At 43.6% G+C, this 21,638-nt stretch overlaps 2 protein-coding genes across 2 annotated transcripts in view; one reads left to right on the top strand and one right to left on the bottom strand.

The window, feature by feature from the left end:
• Nucleotides 1-12,389, top strand: part of POU2F1 (POU class 2 homeobox 1) — a 72,250-nt gene extending 59,861 nt beyond the window's left edge. The window contains exon 17 of the mRNA XM_027663508.1: nt 12,208-12,389. The gene's annotated coding sequence lies outside the window, so the exon portion shown is untranslated. The remainder of the gene's footprint in view (nt 1-12,207) is intronic.
• The window catches only part of CD247 (CD247 molecule), a gene marked incomplete at its 5' end in the record, with an annotated part of 49,925 nt that continues 29,937 nt past the window's right edge, over nt 1,651-21,638 (bottom strand). Inside the window, 7 exon segments of the mRNA XM_027663527.1 lie at nt 1,651-1,953; nt 3,420-3,461; nt 4,941-4,997; nt 6,040-6,075; nt 6,770-6,853; nt 7,779-7,832; nt 9,120-9,226. Coding sequence (XP_027519328.1) covers nt 1,888-1,953; nt 3,420-3,461; nt 4,941-4,997; nt 6,040-6,075; nt 6,770-6,853; nt 7,779-7,832; nt 9,120-9,226 — 446 coding nt within the window.

The raw sequence follows: 21,638 nt of genomic DNA, 5'->3' as shown, positions 1-21,638 counted from the left end.
AGATACCCATTTATTTATATATATATATATATATATATATAAAGAGCATAAAGGTGATATTTTTTTCCCCTAGGGAATTTCATTCCTATTGTTTAGTCGTTGGTATTTTATGGCTGCCAGAACTTGTGATTTCTACATCTTGCAGATAGGGTTGTGATTATTTAAAAAGAGAAAACTGTTTTCAGTACTGTTTGTTCTTGCATTGGTGTTTTGTAGTAGTAACTTTACTGTAATTTTCAGGTCAGCTGGCTGAGGTATGACCCACTTCTCTCAGATTTTTCTTGTCATTGCAGAAGAACAGTAAGGGATCTAGGAATTTGGGTTTTTTTTTCCAAGAAATACTCGTTACCATCTCTCAGTTTACTTTTTTTTTGCTCTAATTTATTGGAAATATTCTTTAGAAGCTACAAGCACCTACTGCAGGTACAGTTTTACTGCTGAAGATGTAAAACAACCTTGTCACTTGCACAGCAGCAACTTCAAAAAGTTTTTCTGCTGCTAACCCACCCAGTCCCTGAAAAGAAGACGAGACTTCATCCAGGCAGAACTTTTGTTCCCACAGTCTTGCTTTAGCTCTGCTTCTTCTGTGAAGACTGACAAAATGAGCTGGTCAGCTCCTGACCTGAGGTAAAACAGGATTTGTTTTGCTGGGCTGTTTTTGTCCTTGGCTGAGTTCTTGCAGGTGTCATTGTGCAGCCTTTTAAGTCACAGGCAAAACTGAGGTTGCAGCAGCAGGAGGTGAGTGTCCCTTTTATACTTGGGCTTGGGGCATTTTTCCAAAACCCCATCCCGCTGCTCAGGATGTGTTTAGAAGCTCCTGTTGGAATATTGTCCTCCTCAGCCTCCCTGGGAGATGATGCTGCTGGGTGCAGGTCGGTTCAGCCGGGCTGAACCTGGCAGGTCACGAGCTCAGGCCCTTCTCACAGCTGTTCCCTGCACACACAGGGCTGCCACTGCCTTTATTAATTCATCAAAAGCACATTGCATTATTGACCTAGAACATCTTAGGAATCACACCTGCATCTTTTAGAGGTAACCTGATGATAGACTGGTCTGGAAACTGGATTTACGTTGGCTTTTATACCGTTTCTGTCGCCCAGAAGTGATATATGGGAGTCCATTCTCCTTGTTTTCATTGTAACAGGGGTATCATCTTCTGCCTTTTGAGAAGTCTCTCCTGCAGATTACCTGGCTCATATTTAGCTCCAAGTGCTGGCTGAGTGGCAGTGCCATTGCTTGATCTTTTCTGGGAGCTCACTGCTCATTTTCTTCATGTTGAAATGTTGCCAGTCAGCCTCTGTCCTGCACTACACTAACATCATGTGACTTTTTACAATTAAAGGGAAAAAAAAGTAATCTGGAGCAGTTTTGTAAAAACTGAAGCAGTTTTTTAAAGGCAAATTTAAAGTAAAAAGTGTCAGTCTTAAGATAAATTCCACAGGAAATAACTACAGCCCTATCTTCACAAGTTGTTTAAATGCAATGAAACAATAGTTACATGTCATGATACCCCTGCAAGGCAAGGAAGAGCTGTGGAAACAGCTGTGTTTGTTAGAAGGTGTGGTCTGGTCCCACAACACAAACCTTACCAAAAAAAACCCCAGAAAAACCCCAAAAAGAAAATCAGCCTAATAACCACTATTACTGGAAACAACTTTACAGATATGTACATTTTAATAGCAAAAGCTTTGCAGTTGCATGATTCAGGAGGAAAGGGAGAAGGGACTGGACAACCCCAGACACACTCCCTCTGTGCACCACCCAAAGCAGGTTATTGCACAGAGAAAACACGCAGTGCTTGTGTGGGATGAAAAAGGCTTCCCCTCCTCTCCCCCCCAGAGCCTGTGGGCATCTCTCCTTTTTGCCCATCCCCTCTGTGACTCCCACTTAGCGGGGGGGCAAAGCCTGCATTTGAAGAGCGTCGTAAGTGTCCTTGGTGGCTGCGCTGAGTCCCTGAAAAAGAGAAAAACAGGTGAAGGACGAGTTCTCCCTAAAATTTACCTCAGTGCTGACTGGCCAGCCATGGGGCAACAGGGGCTCTGTAGCATAATTCTGATTTTTTTTTTTTTCCCCCGCAGAGAAAATGAGTGATTCCATAGATTTTGGACAGTGCCAGTAGCTACCTGTCACTCACTTGAAGGCAAGGTACATCCTGAATGACTGTTATGAACATATGAAGTACAGCAGCTCATCCTAACTGGTTATGAAGATTAGAGTGCATTTTATTTGCATATTATTAAGACCTAACTGATGCTGGAGTGAAGTAGGGTAACAAAATGAAGACATCAAATCGTGAACTTTGTTCTCTGGACTTCTCTTTGATTTGGAAAGGAAGTCAGATGCAACTCTAGGTAAGTAAGTTGGCAGCAAAGCTTCAGATGGCTGTGAACCCTGGGAAGCATCCCCTCACATCCCCTCCTGCCACTCCAGGAGTCCTTTTCCTGCCAGCCTGCTCTGGTGAGTCAGCTGTGACCTGTGTGTTACAGATCCCTGTGGCAGCAATGGGAACAGCTGCTCCAAGAGCAAGGCAGTAGAAGATGTAGCAGAGTTGCAGGTCAGCCCAGGAGCCTTCCAGAGCAGAGGGAACTGGGGCTTCCAACAGACAGGATCTACTGAGGCACCTGGTGCCTGCTTGTAAAACTTCCAGCTACCCTTCACTTCCCTGCTATGAATATTTAGTGGTGTACTGAGAACACTGGGAGGCTGGTGCTTCTTATCAGGCTCCTGTGATATCTCAGTAGAGCTGGGCTTGAAGAAAGGTGTCTTTAGCTGCAGAATCACCATGTTACAGGAAAGCTCCCTGGCATGTGCTGCACCCGAAGAACTTTTTTGTATGTACTGTATTTTTGTCATCTTGAGACGTCAGTGGCAATGTACAGGCTTCTACAGAAAGTAAAATGCATTTTGGAACAATTATGCCTGGTGACCCAGCTAAGGCCTCACTGAGGGACTCCTTGCCCTTTGTCAGGTGTGTGCAACACTGAACCCCCTCCCAGTGCACCAAGGGACTGGAGGTGCTGAGCAGCCTGTGCTCTGTGCCATAGCGAGGGGCCCTGAACCACTGATGCCTTGAGTTACAACAGCTGCTTGGCAACCTGAAGGTTTCCATTTAAGCACTAAACAGTTTGGAGGCAGAACTCTGTGCATCGTCTGCCACAGTCAAAAGGTGCTTCTCCGAGGTGCAGGACCATGGAAATGGTTCCTACGAGGGCAGCAGGTGCGTTTGGAATGTGCAGCCACTTTATCAAAGTGCCATCAGTGTGGTCTTTGCCCTGAATCTCAGAAACTGCCCTCAGAAAGATGCTTTGAAAGCTCTGTTCCATCACATCCCACTGACAGTGCAGTTGGACATGTAACTACAGGCTACAATTAACCCATGAAGACAGATGAGGGGAGCAGCTGCTGGACGTGTTACCTACCTGGTAGACACCTTCATTGCCTTTGCCTCGCCGCCTCTGCTGCTATGGGAAAGAAAAACAAGCACAGATTAATGGGTGTTTTTCCTTATCATGCAAAAATAAAGAACCCCCTGACTTCCCCCGTCCTGTACTGAGGGTTGGCAGCTGTGCTTGGCCTGGACCTGCTCTTCACAAAAGGGAAAACACCTGCTGAGTCTGGACCAGCCCAGACATGCTGCAAGGGCTCTGAAGGAGAAAATAGGGTTGGAAGTAAAAGGAAATTATTTTGGTTTGCTGACATATTTTCCTGTCATACTGTTACAATGCTGCTATTCCTTTGATTTATCAGATGTATAGAGATTTGGAGGCATTCCTATAGACACTGACTATTTAGTATTAGACTATCAAAAACATGTGGCAAGGAGTAGTGCCTGCTACAGTTACAATTGCAGCAACCTCTTAAATGATCATATATCTAGAATGGGACACGGGTTTTGGTGTTCTCATCCCTCCAGGAACAGAAACATTCATAAAAACACAGTGCAACTTTATAGACCCATAGCTCATGAACAGAGCTTGACTATGGCAAAGGGGCATCAGAACATAAAAGGGGAGGGGATTAAATGTCAGTGTTACTTCAGCATTTCTCAGCACTAAACCTTGCTTTGAAATGCCCCTTTTTTCATGTTTCAGGAGGAAATGAAAGGTTATATATATATATATATATATATGACATTTTGACATAATATAGAACCTCTGTAGGTCAGAGCAATTTTTCATGTTGCCATAAACAAGTGTCCCCAGATGGTTTGTTTTCAACACAAGCTCCCCTCCCCCAGCAGTTTGTACACAGAGCAAAACCTGTCCATTTGCTGTAGCTGGAGATACGACTGGTGTGTACCTTCCTAAATGTTTGAGAGGGGAGCTGGGGGAAGGAGAATGTGTCCCCCGTTCCTTATCTGAAGGCAGGCCCGAGGAGGAGCTCACACGTGGTTTCCTGTGCCTGTAATGCCATCCAGGCTCAGCATGGATGTTCCCCCCATGGAGGGGGAATGGTGAACCTCCAGCTCCAAATTGCTCTGGAGGAACATGCTCAGCTACTGCGAGTTGCTGGGCCACAGACATTGCAGCACTTGACAACAGACACTCCTTCAGCTACTCCTCACCCATCTCAGGCCCTCTGCCCACTCAGCCAGGGCAGCCAGCAGAGTTTTCTGTCCAAAAGTTGGAATGTTTTCTGCTGACGTTATTCAGCGCACCCGGGGACGCTGCTGGCGTTTGTAATGCCAGTGGGACAAAGCTGCCTGATCTCCACCTGGGTTTATGGCTTTTCTAAGACCAGAGCTACGTGTCTGTCCTGCTGCTGCACTGAAATGGTTACTACAGGAAACCGCTCCCAGCTGTGCCTGTAGGTGCTGTGCAACAAGGACACTGCCCATGCAAGGGGCTGTGTGCAGCCAGGACTGCTGCTCTGTAAGGGAGCAGCAATGAAAGATTTTTCATCCTGGGAAAAATTTCACCAGGAAGGAAATTAAAACTCACCTCTCCCTTCATTCTGATTTCGCTGTATGCCTCACCCATCTTGTCCTTCTGCAGTGCCTGCAAGCAGAGAGGGGGAAAGAGTCAGCTTGTTTCTAGAAAAGCCAAGTCAACCCCTGGGTGACCACACTCCAAGCCTCTACTTCTGGGGCTGCTTTGCCTTCAAAACTTCAGTCTATTCCAGAGAAGAAGGGATAGCAGTGGGACTTGTCTGATGTGCAGGTAAATAGATGCTATATGTGATGAAATCTGTGTAGCATATCAATACCATCTCATCTCCAAACACTTGAATATATCTCTGCTCTCAGCCAAGTCATTTATCTATATGAGTACCAGACACTACAACCAAAGCTCCCCAAAGTAAAGCTTTAAGAAGCAGCATTTGTTCAGGAGACAAACCCAACCATGAGGCTCAGGCCCAGAGAAAAGGGAATTCTTCACACTGCAGGGTGAAGATTAAGAAAAAGGAGCTCTTCCTTTCTTCCTCCATCTGGGGAAGCAGTTCCCAAACACTTACAAACAAGCTGTGATTAGTGTCTGACTCAATAATGATGGAGGCCAGCCTTGGAAACAAGGCAAGAACACCCAGAAAGACCTGAGTTAAGACATGGTCATTAACATTAATGTATCAACCCTTTGGAGCACAGACCACCACATCTAGCTAAAGTCAAATCAATTAAAGAGCTTCCTAAGAGGTTCCTAAGCAGCCACTCTTAGATGCACTCGCACTTGGCCTTTGCCAGAGAGCAGTCACAGAGGCTGGAGAACAAGCACATAAAATACTGCAGCACTGATGACATGGGATAAAGGTTGGTTAGTCACTAATGGCTAACATGAAGGGATAAGCAGGTGTCTTGATCCAAATTCTTTTCCACATCTCCCCAGACAGTCAGTGTTTTTCTCTTATCACAGAGATGAGAGCAGAAATTTTCTAGCCAAAAAAAAAAAAAAAGGCTTGGGGGGGATTTTTTGTGTAAGAGGAGAAGTCTTGGAAAGCAGCTGTTAAATTTGAACCAAAGCTGAAATTGGATAGAGGGGGAAAAGGTCTCCCATGAAACAGAAACTCTTCTTTCCAACCACCCCTCCAGCGCTCTCTACTCACACTGTAGACAGTTTCCTGGGGATTCTTTCTTCTCTGCTGCAAAACAAAAGAAGAATGTTGCCCACAAGCTGCACCACCAGCATCCCCCTCCGCTTTGTAAGTGCCTGTGCATTTGCTCTATGGCACAGCTATGGCTCTGTGGACTTGCCCTGCCCATCACAGCCCATCTTGCCTCCCCCCACAAGGCTCTGTTCGGGCAACTTGTTCTCTGGAAAACTGATTTCCTTTTAATAACTGGTAAAACTTAGTTCTTCTCTGCTCAGTCCCTACCGCTGTCACCTGCGGGCAAGCCCTTACACACCGATGCAGGAGGTTTTTCCCTCCCTTTTTCCTTTGAAAGCAATGGGCTCTGTAGCAGAAACGATTGTTTGGGCCGCTGCTCCACTTCGTGGGCCCTTGTTCGGCGGCAGCACATGCAGCGAGCTCTGGTGGAACACCCACCGCTGCCTCGCCCGCTCCGCATCCGCCCCGGGCTGGGTGTCACTTCCTACCCCGGCTGGCTGCAAGAGCTCTCAGCAAAGAGACCAAAGGGCAGGGGGAGGTTTGCTCCTCTCCCCCTGCTCGCTGCCAGCTCCCCAGTTACGACGCGGATCGTGTCGTTCCCTCTCCAGGAAGGCACCTTGTGCTCAGCAAAGGCGCGGTGAGCGCCTGGGTGTCTGAACCGCGGTTACATGAGAGATGGAAGGGACCAGATTAGAGGGAAGAAGGGGCACGTGTGGGAGGAGGTTACCTGGTGTCTCCCGCCCAGCTCAGGGTCTGCACCTCGCTTCGCCCCCAGAACATCGTAGTCATCTCGGTGCCCACGAGTCAGCTTCTGAAACAAGGAAGCAAGAAGCTCGTTATCATGGACGTGATAACGAGGTAATAGATCTCAACACAGGAAAGAAAGGGAACCCAGCTTGGATCACAAGTACTGTAGCTGAGCTAGAAAGTAATTTTACTCCTTATTGCAACTGTAAACAAAAACATCTACAACTAAGCCATGGAAATGACTAACAGTGGTCTGTGCAGCACAAAAGTGCAAGCTGTTGCATCAAGAACCTTTCTTAAGTAGAAATGAGTTGAAAATCAGAGAGTGTGAGGAGGAGGGACTGACTTTCATGCTTTCTCTGCCACTGGAGAGTGAAGATCCATGAGCTTTGTTTTTCTTGCAGGGCAGTTCATCTAAATCTGCATCAAGACGCTGCAGGAATTTTATGGCCAACACAATTCTCAGCTGGGAATGGTTACCTTAGACCAGGGCAAAGGAGGGATTTCAGGTCAGCATAACACAGCTGACAGAGTGCTACTGAAAAGGTGACAGGCTACACTTAAACTGAAAAATATTACATTAGTGTTCATACATTACACAGTTAAACAGAACTCACAGCAGGATGTGGCTATGGCCAAAAGCCTGAGAAAAAAAAAAAATTAAAATCAAAAGACAACTAGACATAGCAAAACTAGCTAGTGTTTAATGCTGCCATGAGTGAGCAATTTAGTTAGGAAAGACAGGCAGGATCTTAGCTCTGTCCTCTTTCAAGTCAGGAACATACAGCCCAAATATCCATGTACCATCTGGCCAGATTGGTGACAGCAGAAGCTACCCCTGTGAGGTTTTATCTTTCCTCTTGTACAGCCTACTCATTAGCTGGATCATCCGAAGTTTTTCTAACCCACAGGCAATTCACTATTTTATAAGTGCCCAAAAAGGTCTGTCTGGGTAACAGATTTAGAAACAAAGACCAGCAGTTACTTACATTGTACGTGTCATCCTGGCCTGGTCTCAGCTGTGGTTCAGAGGCCTGGCTAAGCTGGAAGAGAGACCAAACCATGAGCAGAGAGACAGTGGCTCCCTTCAGTCCTTTCATTCTCTCTCTCCTACGAGTTACTCTCATCAGAAACAGGGCAACTCTATGGCACTGATGGGGCTACAGGCAGTACAAGCCACTGCTGCACTGGCACTTTTGTCCCCACACCAGGTTGCTCTCAGCAGTCAAGTCATTTTACTTGCACATAACACCAGTTCGCAGGTCAAGACACCTGGGTTTGTTCCCTGCATTCCCCCCCTCAGATTTTGTTCCTGCCACGGTCCTGTGCCATCAAAAGTAGCTCCACCAGGCTATAAAATCACGGCTGCAAGCCTGTGTTAAGGAAAACTGGTTGTCTGGGGTTGCTGCTGAGCATAAGCACTCCCAGCACCCAAGTCCTCCAGCAAAAGTGCTGCCTGCAGAGTTCCTGGCGTCCTGCTGGGAATCACTGCTCCCCTCAGCAGCAGCACCTGTGGTGCCATCACAGTGGCATGAGTGGTGACTAACCAGTGGGTAAAGGATTTCCCTTCTGTAGCTACTCTGGTTCAGCTGCTCACACTATTTATGGGCAGCCAATTGCTGAGCCAAACTTTCAGGTAAAAAGGTGCAGTTTTAGGGCAGTGAGAGCAGCTACTCTGTGTTCTAGTCTTTTTAAAAAAAACCCATCAAACTACATTCTGTATTGCTTTAGCCTTCTTGACTTATTATCACGTGTTAAATTTTGATTAAAAGTAATTCTCTAGCTATGTTTATATTCAGGCATAGAATCACGTTTGTGGCAATTACAAACTCCTCTTCCGTGGTTGTTTGGGTTCTATCATCTGCATCATCATGCTCATACTACCAAAGATGTCTGAATTATTGAGGCATTTTAATACATCCTTCACAAGCTTGTCATCTATCCTGAACTTTCTGTATATCCCTTTCCAGTGACAAAGTAGCAGAAAATATCCACATCACACTTGATCAGGCATTTCCAAGGTACAATATCCAGAATCTCTGATGGCACCCATAACTGTAGCATCAAAACACTCTCATATACTCTTCATCTCCATTCATGAACCTTTGGAAAGAGCTTTCCCCAGGTTGCTCAAGTGGACACCAGAAACAGAGGAAAGTTTAAAACAAACAAACAAACAAATGAAAACAAAACCAGAAAAAAAAAAAAGGAGAGAGAAAATAAAATAAAAATGTCTCATTCTAAGAGACATGCTTCCTCTCCACTCCCACTTTCCAGACCAGCCCAACTAGTTTGCACCAGCAAAGCCATCTGTGTTTGGTTAGACTGACCTTGGCTTTCACAAACAGAGCTGTCATGACGACTGCGTAGAGGAAGAGGAATCCATCCAGTAAGTAGCAGAGTCTGGGATCTGTCAGTCCAAGAACTGATGTAGCATCTGTACAAAAACATCAGATACATCAACAAACAAGGCCATTGGTACCACTCGGTGCTTGAAGGTATAAATGTGGTAGTGCTGCATAGCTCTTCTTGAAAAAGTAGCCAATATGAGGGCAACACTGTCCCTTTGCAAAGGAGATGGAATTCGGAAGATAAGAATCCTGGGATTAATCAGGTAGAAAAGGACCATGGGAAGTCCAACCCTCTCTCTAAACAGGGTGAGTTAGACCAAGGGTTGCTAACACTGCAGTTACTGCAAGAAAGCCCCACACAGAGCATCTATTTTCTGGCTTCTTTTATATTTCTGAAAAGAATCTCCTGCAGGGATTCATTACCGGTTGGGGATTCCTTTATCAACTAACACTTGAGTGTGTGTGAGAAAATAACATCTGTTTGGAAAAAAGTTGTATGGAAGAGCTTCTTAGGAAAAAAGATTTGTGTTAAATGTAAAGAGAGACTGACACTATCGTATTCAGTGGGAGACTCAGGCTGAAATCACTACTCTGCTTTATTTAGAAGATCTCCTACTACCCTAATTGAGATCTTGATGTTCATTTACTCATCCATTTTGCATATATTTATATGTCAAAACAGTAACACTGTTGGGTTTTAGCAGCTAAATCTGAGGAAACTGCCCATGTATCAGTTTGTAAACATGTAGCAAGTTCACAAAGTATAGTTAAAAAAATCAAAGCCTAACTAACTAGAAATCCAATATGCAGCTCCGGGTCCATCCCCAAAAGGAAAAGCTGTTACTTAAAAAGGAAATAAAATTACTTAGTAATTAATCTGAGTTGTGCTTTTTGCAAAAAATTCAAGGGAGTTAAAAAGAGAAAGACAAAAATGATCAATAGCCTGTGAAGCCCTTTGATGAAGATAAATTGAAAAGAACAGGTGTGATTCATCTCCTTCCTAAGGTGAACAAAGCGTGGCAATTCTTATTAACCACAGGTGATGGAGGGTAGTTGAACTACCCAGTGCTGAGTTACTGCAGTGCTCCATTCCACAGGCTGGGATTTCTCCCCAGCCCTTCGGGTCACCCCGATGACTCCTTCAGAGGACATTTGCAGATGACATTCAGGTGTCACACACACACCACCACGAGGAAAGTCTCCTTAGCAGAGATGTAGTTAATGGTGGTGGCCTGTTGCATTGCTCAAGTGTGCACTCTGATTAAAGCTTGACTGAAAAGCCATGCCTGGATACTTGGCAGCGTAATTATAAATTCTCAAGCAGGTGATGATACAATCAGTGTTCCCACTGACAGCCTAACACAGCCAGGAAAAAAAAAAAAAACAAATTCAAAAATTCCAAAGAGTAGATTTGTTTGCTTGTATGAACTAGGAGTTCACATTCATTTTTTTAAACAAATAGGATTAAATTCCTAGATGGTTTCTCTTCTCCCCATCTCTTTTTCTGTTATTTAAAAAATATAGTTCGTAGCACTTTACAAACAATAACCTTCACCACATTTCTTCAGGATTATAGAATTTCACATACATGGGAGAAATAAAGACAGAGAGATTGTTATTTGCCCAACATTGTATATTAAACCAACAAACAAGCTGAGGTGAACTTCCCGGAGTTTTTCTTCACAGGGCAATATTTTACACCAGAGTTGGTTCAACATAAAATCAGCCTGAATCACATTTGACTTGGTAGGTGAAATGCAACATTAGGGAATAAAGCTCTGCAACACCCAGAGGCAATTTGTTTCTAGCTGCTTCTCCATAGTGCAGCAGTCTGCCCAGCGTGCCCTGGCCTTGAGCTGGATGTGTCCAGAACACTTCCAGGGATGGTTCCTCCTCCCTTGGGAACCTGTTCCAATGCTTAACCACCCTTTCAGTGAAGAAATTTTTCCTGATATCCAACCTGAAGCTTCCCTGGCACAACTTGAAGCTACTTCCCCTCATCCTATCTGTTAGTTCGTGTCATTTCTTTCCTTAATATGTTTAACCTCTGCATTCTTTAAAAGAAAAAAAAAAAGAAGAAGAAAGAAAAGTACAGAGCACTTTCTAAATAATAAACTTTGCAGCAGGTTTCTGGAGTAGAAAGTGAGAGAGAAAAAGACAGAAGATACAAAGCCTGTTGAAACAAAGGTCTAAGGGAGATAGGAAGCATAGTGAACAAGTAGCAGTTAAACCAGTGAACATCCATTCACATAAACAGGACCAGACTGGGTTTTTAAATAGCTAGAGGAGAGGTTTACTGCTTATCCAGTATTTGCACAACATGCACAAACAGGTCCTTTGGGCACCACCAAAATGTATGTTCTGTCTCTCATCAGCCCTGAGCCGTGGCTTGAGCGGCTGAGGCCAAGGCTGCAGCACTGCAAGGGATTGGAGCTGGGCAGAGCCAAAGCTGCCAGGGTGGAGGGAGCAGTCACACTCAGATGCCTCACACAGAGCAAAGCACAAATCATAAACATTTCACTGATAATTCCCACTTTTTTAACCTCACAGATTACCCAGTGCCTACTGGAAGTCGCACAGCATCTTTCCTGTAGTAATGTATCAGTGTTTCACCAGTCCAAATTTCAGCAGTCCAGTGAAATACAGAAGGGTTTTAAAGCGAGATGTCTAAATACAGGCACAGAACAGGGCTAATGTCAGGTCACAGGCCGGCAAGGAATGGGAACCTTGCATGAGAAATGATGACAAACTCACTGCTTAAAATGCCTCAGTCAAACAGCATCTCTGTCTCCTGATATCCAAAAGCAGCTGAGGTACAAGTCGATGCCTGGGTGCACGAATACACAAGGGTTCGAGGATGAGGTCACTTGGTCAAGGGGGAAGGAATAACACTTAGAAAGTTTGCATTTACTCTTGCTCACCACGTGCTCCTCTGCAAGGAGCTGCACAGTTCTAGTGCCCGTTGCATGGCAGGGATGACATTTACTGGGAGACCATGTGGATGTTAAGGACAAAAAGAAATAAACTTATGCAACTTACTGCATTTGGTAATTACTTTTTTTTTTAGGAGTCTGTGCAGGAGAAGCTCTGGAAAGCTTTGGACAAGGAGCTGACACAGCCTGGGTAGGGATATGCAGAGCCATGGCAGATGAAATGGCAGAAAAGGAGATGGAGTCAATAAGTGGAGCTGCATTTCATGACCAGCTTGCCAGCCCTTCTCAGTCCCAGTTGCCTGCCAGTACATTTGGAATTCCTTCACGAGTTGTGCTTCTGCTGCTGAGAAGTTTCTTCCCAGCACTTCCTCCTTCCAAAGCCTGGTCTTCTGCTCCCCTCCTCTTCTCTGCTCCCACCCAGCAGTGCAACCCTGCTCTCCCCTGTGCCCAGGCACTCTCTCCTGCTGCTTTAGGTCCCTGCACTCACATATCTGGACCCCAGGCTGTCATCTCCCTCATCCTGCTCCACACTCACACCTCTAAAGCAGCTCTGCCAGCACCTCTACAACAAACCTCTGCGGCCTTTTACTTTTTAAAGTACGGTGGTGGGGAGGGAGAAAAGAAAAGGTCATTCAGACCAAGTGCTGCTGACAAGAAGGTAAGAAAAAAACCCTCCATCAAGACCCCAGCAGCAGCAACCCTACCAGCTGAAGGAGAGGAAGCCCTGGGGCCGAGGAGGGAGGCCGTGCTGCGGGCGTCCGCCTCGAGAGCCCTTCGTGGCAGCTCACCCAGTGCTGTGGTTTTGGAGAGCAGCTTCAGCCCCCCAGGCTCGGGCCCAGCAACAGCCTTCCTGCACGTGGCCCTGGGTTTGTCTCCAGCCACCTGCCCACCTTCTGCCTGCCTGCGCTGCCGGCAGCCCCTTGCTCCAGACTGGGACACAGCTGGGGAGTCCCAGCACCTCCATCCAGGCCCATCCACGCTGCTCCTCAACGTGCACGAGGCAGGGAGGCTGCACACCAGAGCTGCCCCTCACTGCTGGCTCAGTGCACGGGGTTCACCCTGAAAAGAATCACTGAAACATGGCCTGGACCCTTGAAACGTGCCAGCACATTGCTTTTTAATAGGATTTTCCTCCTCTGACGTTTTTAGTGCGCATCTGGATTGAGTTAGACCGTGGTTCCTGGTAATAGTTTAAGAAATACAGACCGTAAAAGCTGAACTACTTGTAAATCCAGATTAAATCTGTCCACCATAAAATTTTCTCTCTCCCAGGGCCCTCATTAAATGATTCATTTAAGAGTTTTACTTTTAGGGGTTACCAAAATTCAGTAACATGGCTATAAATGAAGCGTTTTATCTTCCCCAAAACTGAGTTTCTCAGTAAAGCCCGTGAAAACCAATCCCAGCACAAGAGATTTATTGATGCAGCTGTGGTTACATTCAAAGGCAGATCCTGCAGTGCCTTCTCCCAACAACCAAGAGCTCCCACAGCTACATACCAGAGCAAAACAGGCAGCGTTTCTCTGATGCCACCATCGGACAGCCCAGCCCAAATGTCTGAAAGTTAGCCAGCTAGAATTATGGAAGATAATCCTGTTCATAAGGAATGTAGCTATCCTGGGTTTTATTTATATATTTCTATGGGTTTTTTTACTTGTAGATATAAATAACAAACAAACCTGGGACAGTCCAAGACTGAAGAAGCAGAGGTCAAATCCTCCTTCACTCGCAGAAGGAAGAGGCTCCTCCACCATTGTTTGGGCACACTGATGGAAAAATCTGAGCAAAAACAACTGAGGGAAGAAAAAACCTGGATTACACCAGGCATGGTGTATTAACAGCTCTGATGTTCGTGATAGCCAGTCATGAGAAATAAGTGAATGGAAAGGTGTCCCTTGCATCAAACCCAGTGTGTGGAGTCAGGAGGCTCCTCACTTCATGCAGGGACCAAAGGTAGTCCTGCTGCTGGTCATTAAATTATATTAAGATTACAGGGTCAAATAAGACTTTCAGCTTAAAACTTCTCCACTACCATATCTGCAAAACCAAGACACCGAAGGAAACGCAGCAGGAAGATGCAATAACTCCACCACAGCAAAATGGCATTGAACTGGCTGCCTGAAAAAATGTCCAGCCACTTGCTTTTTCAATAAAAAGCTAAAAACAATTTACAGTACTGGGTGGGTTTTGGGGTTTTTTTACTCCTATTAGGATCCCTTTTGGGCAGGTACTACTACAAAATTTAAATAATTCAAGTTTCCCTCTGGTTTATTTGGGAAGAAAGAGATTTAAAAGAAGGAAAATATTATAATGCCACAAAGGGCCAAACATTGGTGCCTCTGCCTGTGGCAGGGTGGTTAGAGCTAGATGATCTTTACGGTCCCTTCCAACCCAAACTATTCTATGATTCTATGGCTTTCTGGTACATCATGGAATAAAGACTCTAATAAATAAAGTTCAGGGTACTGTAACAGGAACAAGACAGGTATATCTCCAACAGCTGTTTGATTTGTGGAAAGAGGAATCAATGTGTGCAGAAAACAACAATAAATGATCTACCTTTTGAACCTGAAGATGAAGAAGATTAACTTTGAGTATATAATTAAATAAGGCAAATTTTTACCCTCCAAATCCTTCCAGAGCCTCCTCAGAAACAGAAAGGAGGGGAGTGCCTTGCTCATCTCTGGAAGGGGACTCCTTGCTTCATCAAAACAGTCAGTCATTCTCAGAAAAAGCAACTGCTTTCACTTCTCAGTTTAGCAAGAACTTGGTGCAGAGGGCTTTCCTGAAGCAAACCTGCTGTTGCCTCCTAGAGACAGCAAACCTTGTGCAGGGCAACTGCAGGACCTGGATATCACCAAGCTTGGGTGACAGATGCCACCTATGCAGCTCTGTCAGCTTTTGTGGGGGTGTTAGATCAGGCACATGTGCTTTTACAAACCCATCTTCATCAGGGATAGCAAAAGTTTAATCTAGTTAATACAAAAGGTGTTCCCTGCTGTAAATTTTCTGTTGTCTAATCCAGTCTGGTGCTAAGTGTACAAAAAGGCAAGAGTTATTATTCAAATGGTTGTTTCTAGGTCACTTAGCCCTTCCCTTCCTCTGCCAAGTCTGTCTCACGGCAGTAACTCACCCCAGACTGATTTACTACCAGGTGGCCTTTTCATGTTTAGCTTCTACAACCCAATGCATGTGATGGAGGACTACTTAAAACATTTCAGCCCACAGATCTCACTGGGAATCCCAGAGAGGCTACACGCTGCGAGGCTGAAGAGACACTAAGTCAGACGGGAGATGCTGTTGATCACAATCAGATGTGTTTCTCTGTTCAGTGAACACTTCACAGACAGTGGCAGAAGCTTGTCTAAGCACTTTCAATTAGCACTTTTAAGTCAGACTTTTACAGAAAGCAGTGGAAAGTGGGGTTATGCTAAACAGCTTGCAGCTACCTCACTGCCAATGGCCCCAGTAATCAAATACAATGATCAAGTGAAGAACAATTCCCGACCAGGAGATTTATAAGGCAACCCCACACCCTTTCATCCCAGTTTCAGACTTCCAAAAGTCATTAAGCTTATCACTATTGGGGGGAAACAGCTTTCTAATTGGCTTTCTAATAATGGCTTTCTAATGGGGAGTAAAGTAGTAGAAACATCCCTGCACAAAATATTCCAAGACATATCAGTGTGTTTTTTTCTTGTCTCAGTGTCAGTGAAGGGAGGGACTGCTTTGATTTCACAGCTCATGTCAAACTAAGTGTAGAGATGCACAAGCCCAACAAGAGCCTCAACAGGGCTGTTTTGTCTCAGACTGAGCTGAACTGCCACTCCCTTGATTCACTGCAGGCAGAGAAGAAAGGTAAAATATCCATCATGACAATGCAATCTAAGGGTGGAGGTGCTGGAGTGCTGGAGGGAGAATTGCAGCTACAAGGCTATTTACAGGGAAAAGTCAGCCCATGAGCAATTCCTTCCCTTGCAGCCAACATGGACCAAAGCTGGGACAATTACAGGAGCCATCCCTGATGGATGGCTAAAGCCATGACTGTACACTCATGACAGTTAAACCTCCTGGAATGGAACCAGCTTTCCTTTCCTTTCCCCAGGATCAATTCCCACCTAAACTTGCTGATAGCATCGGATCTAACCGGTGCCAAAAGAGCCAGAGTCAGGAAGGGGGCCAATCCCCAATGCTGAAAGCCATCCTCTTTTTAGATTAAGCCTTACAGGAACATTTTTCAAAACCAGTGTCATCCAAGGCTTTCAACCTATTCCTCATAAAATGTTTTTCAGCAGATAAATATCATGACTGAATCTTAAGGAGGGCAGACACACGAAAAGCTATGGAAAGGCTGCAAGATTTACCTCAGCTCATCCAGCAGGACAAGTGGGAGCTGCCTGTTCTGAGACCTACAAAGCCTCAAGGTGTTTCCATTGCAGTCCCTGCACAGACACCCACTTGCAAGAGGGCTTCTGAGGGTGAAGACATTATTAGTGAAGCTTGGTGTCGAGCAGAGAAATAGTTAAATCATCTACAGAGGCAGTGGTGGCCTCAGGTTATGAAGCAGGAAGGAGGTTTATACCGGCCCCAACGGCTGAGGCTCTAAACCTTGTAGTAGCTACACACATCAGGGAGGCAGAGGTTTAGGAGCAGAACCCTGCTGCTGACCCATTTAGTGGAGAGCTGTGCATGTCATGTCATGCTTCGGGTAGAAGATGCACAGACCAAAAAAACCCCCCATGCAACAGCAGTGACGTACCGAGGGGAGAGAAAGGTTGGTTAAGGATTTGGTTTGGCATCGATTCCCTGCACATTCTGTTTGCAGTGTTGCTCACCAGAGCTTGGTCACAGTGGTAAGAATTTTGGGGAATATTTCACTCAGAACATGGAGCATTTCACAGGCCTCAATAAAAAAAAGAGTCGATGGACAACCTGTCACAAAATGGGAATATCACAACAAACCTTCTCTGGGTCCTTGACGGAGTCCTTCAGCGAAGGGTCTCAGAACAAACTCTAACTCCATGAATTTAACTCTAACTCACGAGTTCCACTTGGGAAAAGAAAGAATTGCTTCTTCCACCTCCGAAATGTTCTTCCTCTGGTTTGGGAGCGTTCACATTTTCACAGCATGTAGCAACTACACAGCTAAAATTTTACAGCAAAGTAAAACACCGCTAAAGAGAAAGGGCTTCGATCATGGATCTGCAAGTGGGGCACAGCTTTATTTATCCCCATTAACACCTCACTGCTGAGGCCTGTGCTCCTCTGTCAAGTGATAAAACTGTGGCTGGCACACCTCCATCACTGCATTTTATTACAAGCCACCGGAGGGTTTACACTCAGTTTTAGAAAACCTTCTCAGATGGCATTACAGGATAAGGTTGGGGGACAAAAAAGCTATATTCTGAAACATACCTTCTCATACATAGGTAGGAAATGGCAAATGTGAAGAGTGCATATATAAATTTCGACTAAATTAAAGGTTGTTAAAAAGCAACACATTCCTATGCGGGATGGGAGAAATAGGGGGAAAGAATTTCCTTATCACTGATGACTTTATGCAATATCTTTATTTTACCTGTTAGCTGTCAAAAGTATTGAAGCGCTCTCAAAACCTCAGACCCTAGAAGCTAGTACCTTCTTAATTGCTTCTCTGTGGAGTCAGACTTGTGAAAAAAAAAAAACAAAAACAAACAAACCAAAAACAAACAAACAAACAAACAAAAAACCAAGAGAAAAGACCCCAATCTCTCAACAGGAAGAAAATTTCCCGCATATTTACAATATGAGTTCAAACCATCCTATGTCAGTGTTTGCAACTGAGATGAAACAATTATGATTTACCCACATTTACACTACATGCAACTAATATTAGAAGTTAGCAAGTTAATTCCAGTAATCAATATATACATAGTACATTTAGTATACAATATATACACTGAAAACTTGGAAACTCATGGGCTGTCACAAGTGATTTAAACTCATTTCATCCACAGCGCTAATTTTATCCCGTTGTTTTTTCTTCTGCATTTTTCACTAAAACATTTTCCAGAAACTGTGCACACAGAAGTCCCACTTTGTTGCTTATGACTGGATTTAGTTTAGTTTTGTTTCCCTGGAGGAATGTCATAGCTGTTTCAGAGGATTCAGATTCCTTGTATTTATTCTTCGCATCTTAAGGTAGACAAGTAGCTCCCAGCCAGTGTAGACAAGTAGCTCCCAGCCACTTACCAGATATAGTTTAGAGAACAATTCTGTTCACATCTTCAAGTTTTAGAGCACCTACCTGAAGCAGCCACTTAAGATGGTATATTATGCTGTCTCTGATTTTTCTCACTCAGACTAACTTTGTAAGTGTAGCATCATGCACTGCACCATCACTGCACTCATCTAATCGCTTGTCAATCTCATAAAACATGTTCCTTTTAAGGTATTTAATGCTGCTTCTAAAATGGATGAAAATTCTGAAATTATGTTTACTTTAAACACCCCCTCTCTCCCCACAAAAAGCCCTATCGGGAAGCCTCTGAGATGTGCAGGGAGATAAAAAGGCTGCGTGGAAACTGTGTTTGTTTTCTTTCTATGTGCAGCTGAGATGGAGTTAGAATGCAAAGGAAATTTATACGAGTTCCATTTTTCATAGCACTGGAAGCTTAGGTAAGCTTTATTCAAAGCATAGTGTTGGAAAGTGCAGTCACAGAACTGTTGGATTGTGTGAAAAATTGCCGAGTGATCAAATGCCCACAGAAAATAAATTTTCTCCTAAATGTGAAAAGGATCCTTAGCATTTCATTTACTTTTGCTGTGTACTCTCTACAAAAAATCTTTCTTCTATCTGTTACAATTTCTTCTTGCCACAGAACCATTTATTGTGCTTTGTACTCCCTAAAAACACGTAACACAAAAGCTGGGCTGCCCATGGGCTTGTATAGAGCAAAACACTCTCCTCCCTCCACACAAATGCTTTTCTGAGATCAGCTTTGATTAATCCATAATTCATTCACATCTGGACTTTGTGTGTGTTCCTAATATGATAAAGGGGAGGAGGGAAGGTACTAGGGACAAATATTACTTCAGGGTGCCTCGTTTGTGCCTCCAGGAGTTTCATGTATATGCAAGCCTGGAATTAATCCCATTAAGCAAAGTGTTATCCCATAAAATTAGCCATTAGATGTGCATTAATTATTTCAATCTACCTCCTTGAAAGCTGTTGGGAGAAGTTGCCCTGTTTTTACAGACAAAAAAAGTAGAGCTATTCAAACTGACAGCACTCAAGAGGGTTATATTGAGGTTTATCGCATCCAAACTGAGGGATAAACACAAGTGAGTGTGAATAAATGTCCTGGCTCTCTTCCCACTAAAGACCAGATTTAGTAGTGGGGTGAATTCATTCTCCACACCACTGATTTCAAGAGAAGTGAGCACAGTCCACTTAGTAAGAATAGGTTTAGCCCCAGGCACACACTCACCTTCAAGGACGCACAAGAAACAGGGAGCAATAGTCAGTAATTAAAAGACAGATGCAAATGTGTTTTTCTAACACGATATTCATTATACAAGAAATCTTAACTCACTGTGACAAACCGAAGTTTGGTGAGTATGATGCTAAGGTATTTTTTTCTGGAAAATAAAACTTTTCAGTACTTTTTAGATTCATTGTATTCTAACCCTGCTTTTAGAGTAACTTGTCAGTTTGTTCTTCTGCAATCCATTTTCACGTGCCTACACACCACAGGTCAGCAAAAAAAATTAGTTGCCTCCGAACCCTTCAATTTAAACAGCATTATTTTTCTAGAAATACATCCCAAAGTTGCATTTCTATTTTATCAACGAAAATTAGCAACGGTTTACTCCAAGTCCATTGCAAGAGCTACATTAAAATGATTTACTACAGGGCAAAAAAGTCGGGAAGGACGGGATGGTTCAGCTCATTGCACAGGACCAAATATATCTACTTAACTCTGCAAACATTTTCTCTGAAGAAGGGCACAGGACATGCACAAAATACAAAGGTCTGAGGGAAAAGACCATGTGCATTAAGCAAGAGAATTTTGCCTTTGTAACCTGCTCTACCTGATACCGCTGAGAATGTAAAAGTGATTCACAAAACATGACCCATGAAAATTCACAGTATGTTTGTCCTGTCAGTCAGTGTTCTGCTTGGACATGACAAAAAAATTAATTACCTAATAGATTCCATGCAGTCACCTGAAATTTCTAGAATGCTGTCACATAGTAGGTTTTTATCAAATTAAATACGTACACAGAGATGTAGGTAGAGCTATAGAGCAAACATTTTTTTAAATTAAAAAGGTAAATTTAATTTCATGTGCTGGGAAAAAAAAAGAGTAAAATTTAAACAGAGAAATTATAAAACTGCGTAGACCTTAGATAATTTTATTTTGCCAAATTATTGCCTAAGCCCTCACAAGCCAAATTTCCCTGCTAAAAGCCCTGTCCTCTTCTACTTACGTATCTCAGTCTCATGAGTTTATGATCAGAATAGTTGAAGTCCCAAAAGAGAAAAAGTCTGACCAGCAGGGACAGAGAAAGTGTCTGTTCAGTTATTTTATTACCATGCTAACAGTTGGTGATCTAAATCCTATGGTTTTAAGACATACTTCACCAGCATGGAACAGCATTTCTTTTCTTTTCCCTACCACATTTCCAGCAGTATTATAATGCTTAACAAAACTATGCAAAACTGTTATGTACTCTTCAGAAGGAGAAATTGGATGACAGTTTTATGGTGCTATTTATAACCTGGGTAAAACTAAATAAAGTATCACACTGAACATACTGCTTCACTTAAAATTCTCAGCTGACTACGACATAGAAATACCCTCTAGACAGGCTGTTCAGAGATTAGTGTTTCTGCAGCTTTTAAGAAATTAAATTATGCAGCTGATTATGCTATCTGCACAATAACCCAATACAGAATTTATGCACAGCCAATTTGTAATTCAAGGCACAACTGTATCATTAAGATTTTTAAAAAATCATGTTTTGAAGTCAGTTGTACTTTCATTTTTTTATGAAGTGTCAGTAAATTATATCTTAAAACCGAAATAAACTCTGCCATTTGAATCTATTTTAGCAGATTACTGCAATACTAGTGAAGGGAGTACATTTCTCTCTTTGCACACAGACTCGCTTCTAATCAGGAACATATTCTCCTTTTGCAAGCTCAGAAAGATCAAGTCCTACTGGCATATGGACAGCTTAAATTTTATCATCCAGGAAGTTATGCATCAGTGTTGAAATCAATGACCAAAGCTCTAAATAAAGTTATTAACACGTGGGTCAACGTGTGAACTCCTGACTTCCAGAAACCCTGACTGATTCTACTGATTTCCACAGAAATGTTTTGTGCTTATTCTGGTTTGGTGGTGTCTGATGGCATCAGCATTTTCATGGAAATAATTTATAGTCATTTTGTTCAATAATTACTCACTTTGCAACTGATAAAGCAAAATTAATATAATTGGTTTCAGTCAGGAATGGTATTTTATATTTATTACTGGGCAGAAGTGTAAAAGTGAAAGAAGTCAGTTCCACATGTGGC

This window comes from Corapipo altera, unplaced genomic scaffold, assembly GCF_003945725.1.
Source record: "Corapipo altera isolate COAL_440 unplaced genomic scaffold, ASM394572v1 165, whole genome shotgun sequence".
Classification (NCBI taxonomy): Eukaryota; Metazoa; Chordata; class Aves; order Passeriformes; family Pipridae; genus Corapipo; species Corapipo altera.
Note: the sequence above shows the minus strand (reverse complement) of the source record. Positions and strands in the feature narration are given on the sequence as shown.